This window comes from Pogonomyrmex barbatus, unplaced genomic scaffold (assembly GCF_055798465.1).
Source record: "Pogonomyrmex barbatus isolate J1 unplaced genomic scaffold, ASM5579846v1 scaffold19, whole genome shotgun sequence".
Taxonomy (NCBI): domain Eukaryota; kingdom Metazoa; phylum Arthropoda; class Insecta; order Hymenoptera; family Formicidae; genus Pogonomyrmex; species Pogonomyrmex barbatus.
In genome coordinates, this window is record NW_028297115.1 from 3,569,054 (window position 1) to 3,571,965 (window position 2,912).

At 31.7% G+C, this 2,912-nt stretch overlaps 1 protein-coding gene across 1 annotated transcript; it reads left to right on the plus strand.

Annotated features, from left to right (window-relative positions):
• Window positions 1-1,087: 1,087 nt before the first annotated feature.
• On the plus strand, window positions 1,088-2,451 carry LOC148936930 (uncharacterized). Its single transcript, XM_089075557.1, has one exon. It carries the CDS (start codon window positions 1,232-1,234, stop codon window positions 2,036-2,038), a length of 807 nt encoding a protein of 268 aa, XP_088931683.1. The 5' UTR covers window positions 1,088-1,231; the 3' UTR covers window positions 2,039-2,451.
• The last annotated feature ends 461 nt before the right edge of the window (window positions 2,452-2,912 follow it).

Below are 2,912 nucleotides of genomic sequence, written 5' to 3' on the forward strand. Positions count from 1 at the left end.
CTTTTTCATTCTCCATAATATTATGCAAGTGTAATTAATTTATAATAATTTATAATAAGATATATAACAGTAAATGCCAAGCACGAATTTTTTAACTATTTTTTGTGGTTATTAAATTATCGTTATATATTATATATTTTATAACATGTCTCCGTAATGTGTTAGAAGAACTTCAAAAAATAAACAATATCTGATATTTATGAACTTCTGTATTTATTTAGTAAAAGCTTATTCACCATAATCTATAAGAATATCAAATTTTTACTTATTTTTTTAGTTCAATTTTTGTTTATTATAAGAATTAGCACAAAATAACATATTGTATATATGGACAATAATAATATACTTGAAAATTGTCTTTCAAACAATTAACATAATGATTTATTTACTTATTCATTACTTAGATATTAAATATTTTTATATATTCTATAATTATTGAGAAATTGTTAATATATAATAACTGAACTTTTTTGTTATTCACATAATTACATTGCTTCATTAGCATTCCTTTTTACTTTTTAATTATTTTAATTATACAATTTTTTATTTTTATTTGTTATTATTATTTGTTATTATTATTCGTCATATATATAAATATTAAGTTAGGTTATAATTTATGATATGTTTTTAATTTACAGGACAATAAAAACATGCACATAATTTTGATAAATATAAATGAAATCGATTTTACCAAATCTACTTTCTTCTCGCAAATGACTAACGGCAAAAATTGTACACGACAAGTATTGGCATCCACATGTCGAAAATTAATAAAATTTATTTGTTTGAAATTAAAAATTTGTAAACTGTTGGAATAAAATATTTTAAAATAATTTTATGGAATAAGTTAATTAAATATATTACTTAATTTATATTCCCACATAAAAATAAATAAATCTTATTAATTCTATTAATCTATTTATTTCAATTATTTATTTTTAATAATTATTACTTTAATTTTAATTATTTATTATTATTATTATTATTATTATTATTATTATTATTATTATTATTATTATTATTATACATTATTATTTTTATTATTATTTTTAATAAAATTTAATCATTTAAAATTAAAAAACGGAGAGTGATCTCTGCGAGAAAAAGGGCCTGTACTCGAGCGGAAGAGCCGGAGGCGTCTCCGAACTTGGAGGAGATTCTTCGCTTAACGCTGGAGGAGCTTCGCTCTCTGAGGGAGGAGCGCGCTCGTCGAGAGACGGAAACATTTTCAATGCCCGGTCCGCAGAAAGAGATTTCGCAACGTCCGATATCAGGCCAGTCATTTCCTTTTTCAAATTTTAGTTCCGACTTGAAACTTAAGCCCGATATTTACGACGGTAGTGTTCCGTTGCGCGAATATCTTACGCAGTTTAATTTAATTGTGCGGGCGAATAATTTGGGAAACGCGGAGAAGGCTGTCGTATTAGCGTCATGTCTCCGAGGAAAAGCGCGTGCGATTTTGGAAGGGGGCACAGATTTTGAGAACTCTCAATTTGAAAATTTGGTCGCGCGTTTAGAGCTACGTTTTGGAGAAAATTTATCCTCGCAAAATTATTATTATCAATTTACGAATCGAAAACAGAGATTCAGAGAAGATTTAGCTGCATTAGGCTCGGATATCGAGCGTTTATCTCGATTAGCTTATCCTGAATGTTCTCCCGGAGTTCGTAACAAAATTGCTTGTTCTCAATTTGTAATTGCATTGTCTGATGTGAATGTTAAACAGACATTGCAGCTAGAAGGGTTAACATCTTTGAGGGTCGCGGTAGAAAGAGCTTTGGCTATTAAAATTATTAGGGAGAATTGTTTAAAAGAGCGGAGAAATTTTGATTTTAAAGAGGTTAAAGATTGCTCGAATTATAAGAGCAATCCTGATTTAAACGGGTTCAAAGTAGAATCTCGTGGAACGAGGGGATTAAATTTTAAAAAAAAGAAGAATTTTAAAATTCAAGAGAAAAAGGAATGTTGGCAGTGCGGAAAACAAGGACACTTCCGTTCCGAGTGTCCATCACTTTCTGTTTCACAGCAGGGAAAATAGGTTTTGTCGAACTTACAGGGGCGGGCTCGACAAATGGAAGAAATGCCCCGGGTGTTTGTAGGCGTTTTGAGAGAGGGTGTGAAAAATCAGGAAATTTTGTTTTCCAAGGCTCTCTTAATGGGAGAGACTGTTTTTTTAAATTGGATACGGGCTCCGATGTGACCTTGGTGAGTAGTAAATTTATAGGGAGAAAAGGGAAGCGTTTTTCAGCAAAGGAAGAAAATTTGAGATATCCTACGGGGGAAAGAGTTCCGATCAGTTTTAAAATGTTTGCTAAGATAAAGTTAGGGAGATTTGATTTAGAGTTACCGATTTTCGTTGCCGATATTGGAGAGGATTGTATTTTGGGCGCGGATTTCTTTTCACGAATAGGGATGCAAACTGTTATAGAATCTTTTCTCCGTGGAGGTCATAGGGAACATTTTTGTCGTCGAATTAAGCAAGAGGACGAAGCTGTGCCCGCGGAGTTGGAAGAATTCTTTAATAATAATTCCCGAGAGTTGGAGGAAGATCAGAGAATAGTTTTCGCTACATTGTTGCGAGAATTTCGTGACGTGTTTTCGGAGCAAGCTGTTGCAGGAAAGTGTGAAATTCTTCAACATAAAATTGAATTAATGGATTCTTGTCATATCCAATAGGCTCCTAGGAGAATTCCAATTCATATGCGTTCAGAAGTTGAAAAAATTATGGAAGACATGAAAGAACAAGGGCTAATTGAAGAATCTTCAAGCCCTTGGGTTTCTCCAGCAGTTTTGGTAAAGAAGAAAGATGGATCTCTTAGATTTTGCATTGATTTTCGGAAATTGAATGCGGTTACGAAAAAAGATTCTTATTCGCTACCAAGGGTTGACGATCTTCTTGATTAGTTATCGGG

Coding starts and splice junctions, on each gene's coding strand:
- LOC148936930 (XM_089075557.1), top strand. CDS start 1,232: ATGCCCGGTCCGCAGAAAGAGATTTCGCAACGTCCGATATCAGGCCAG.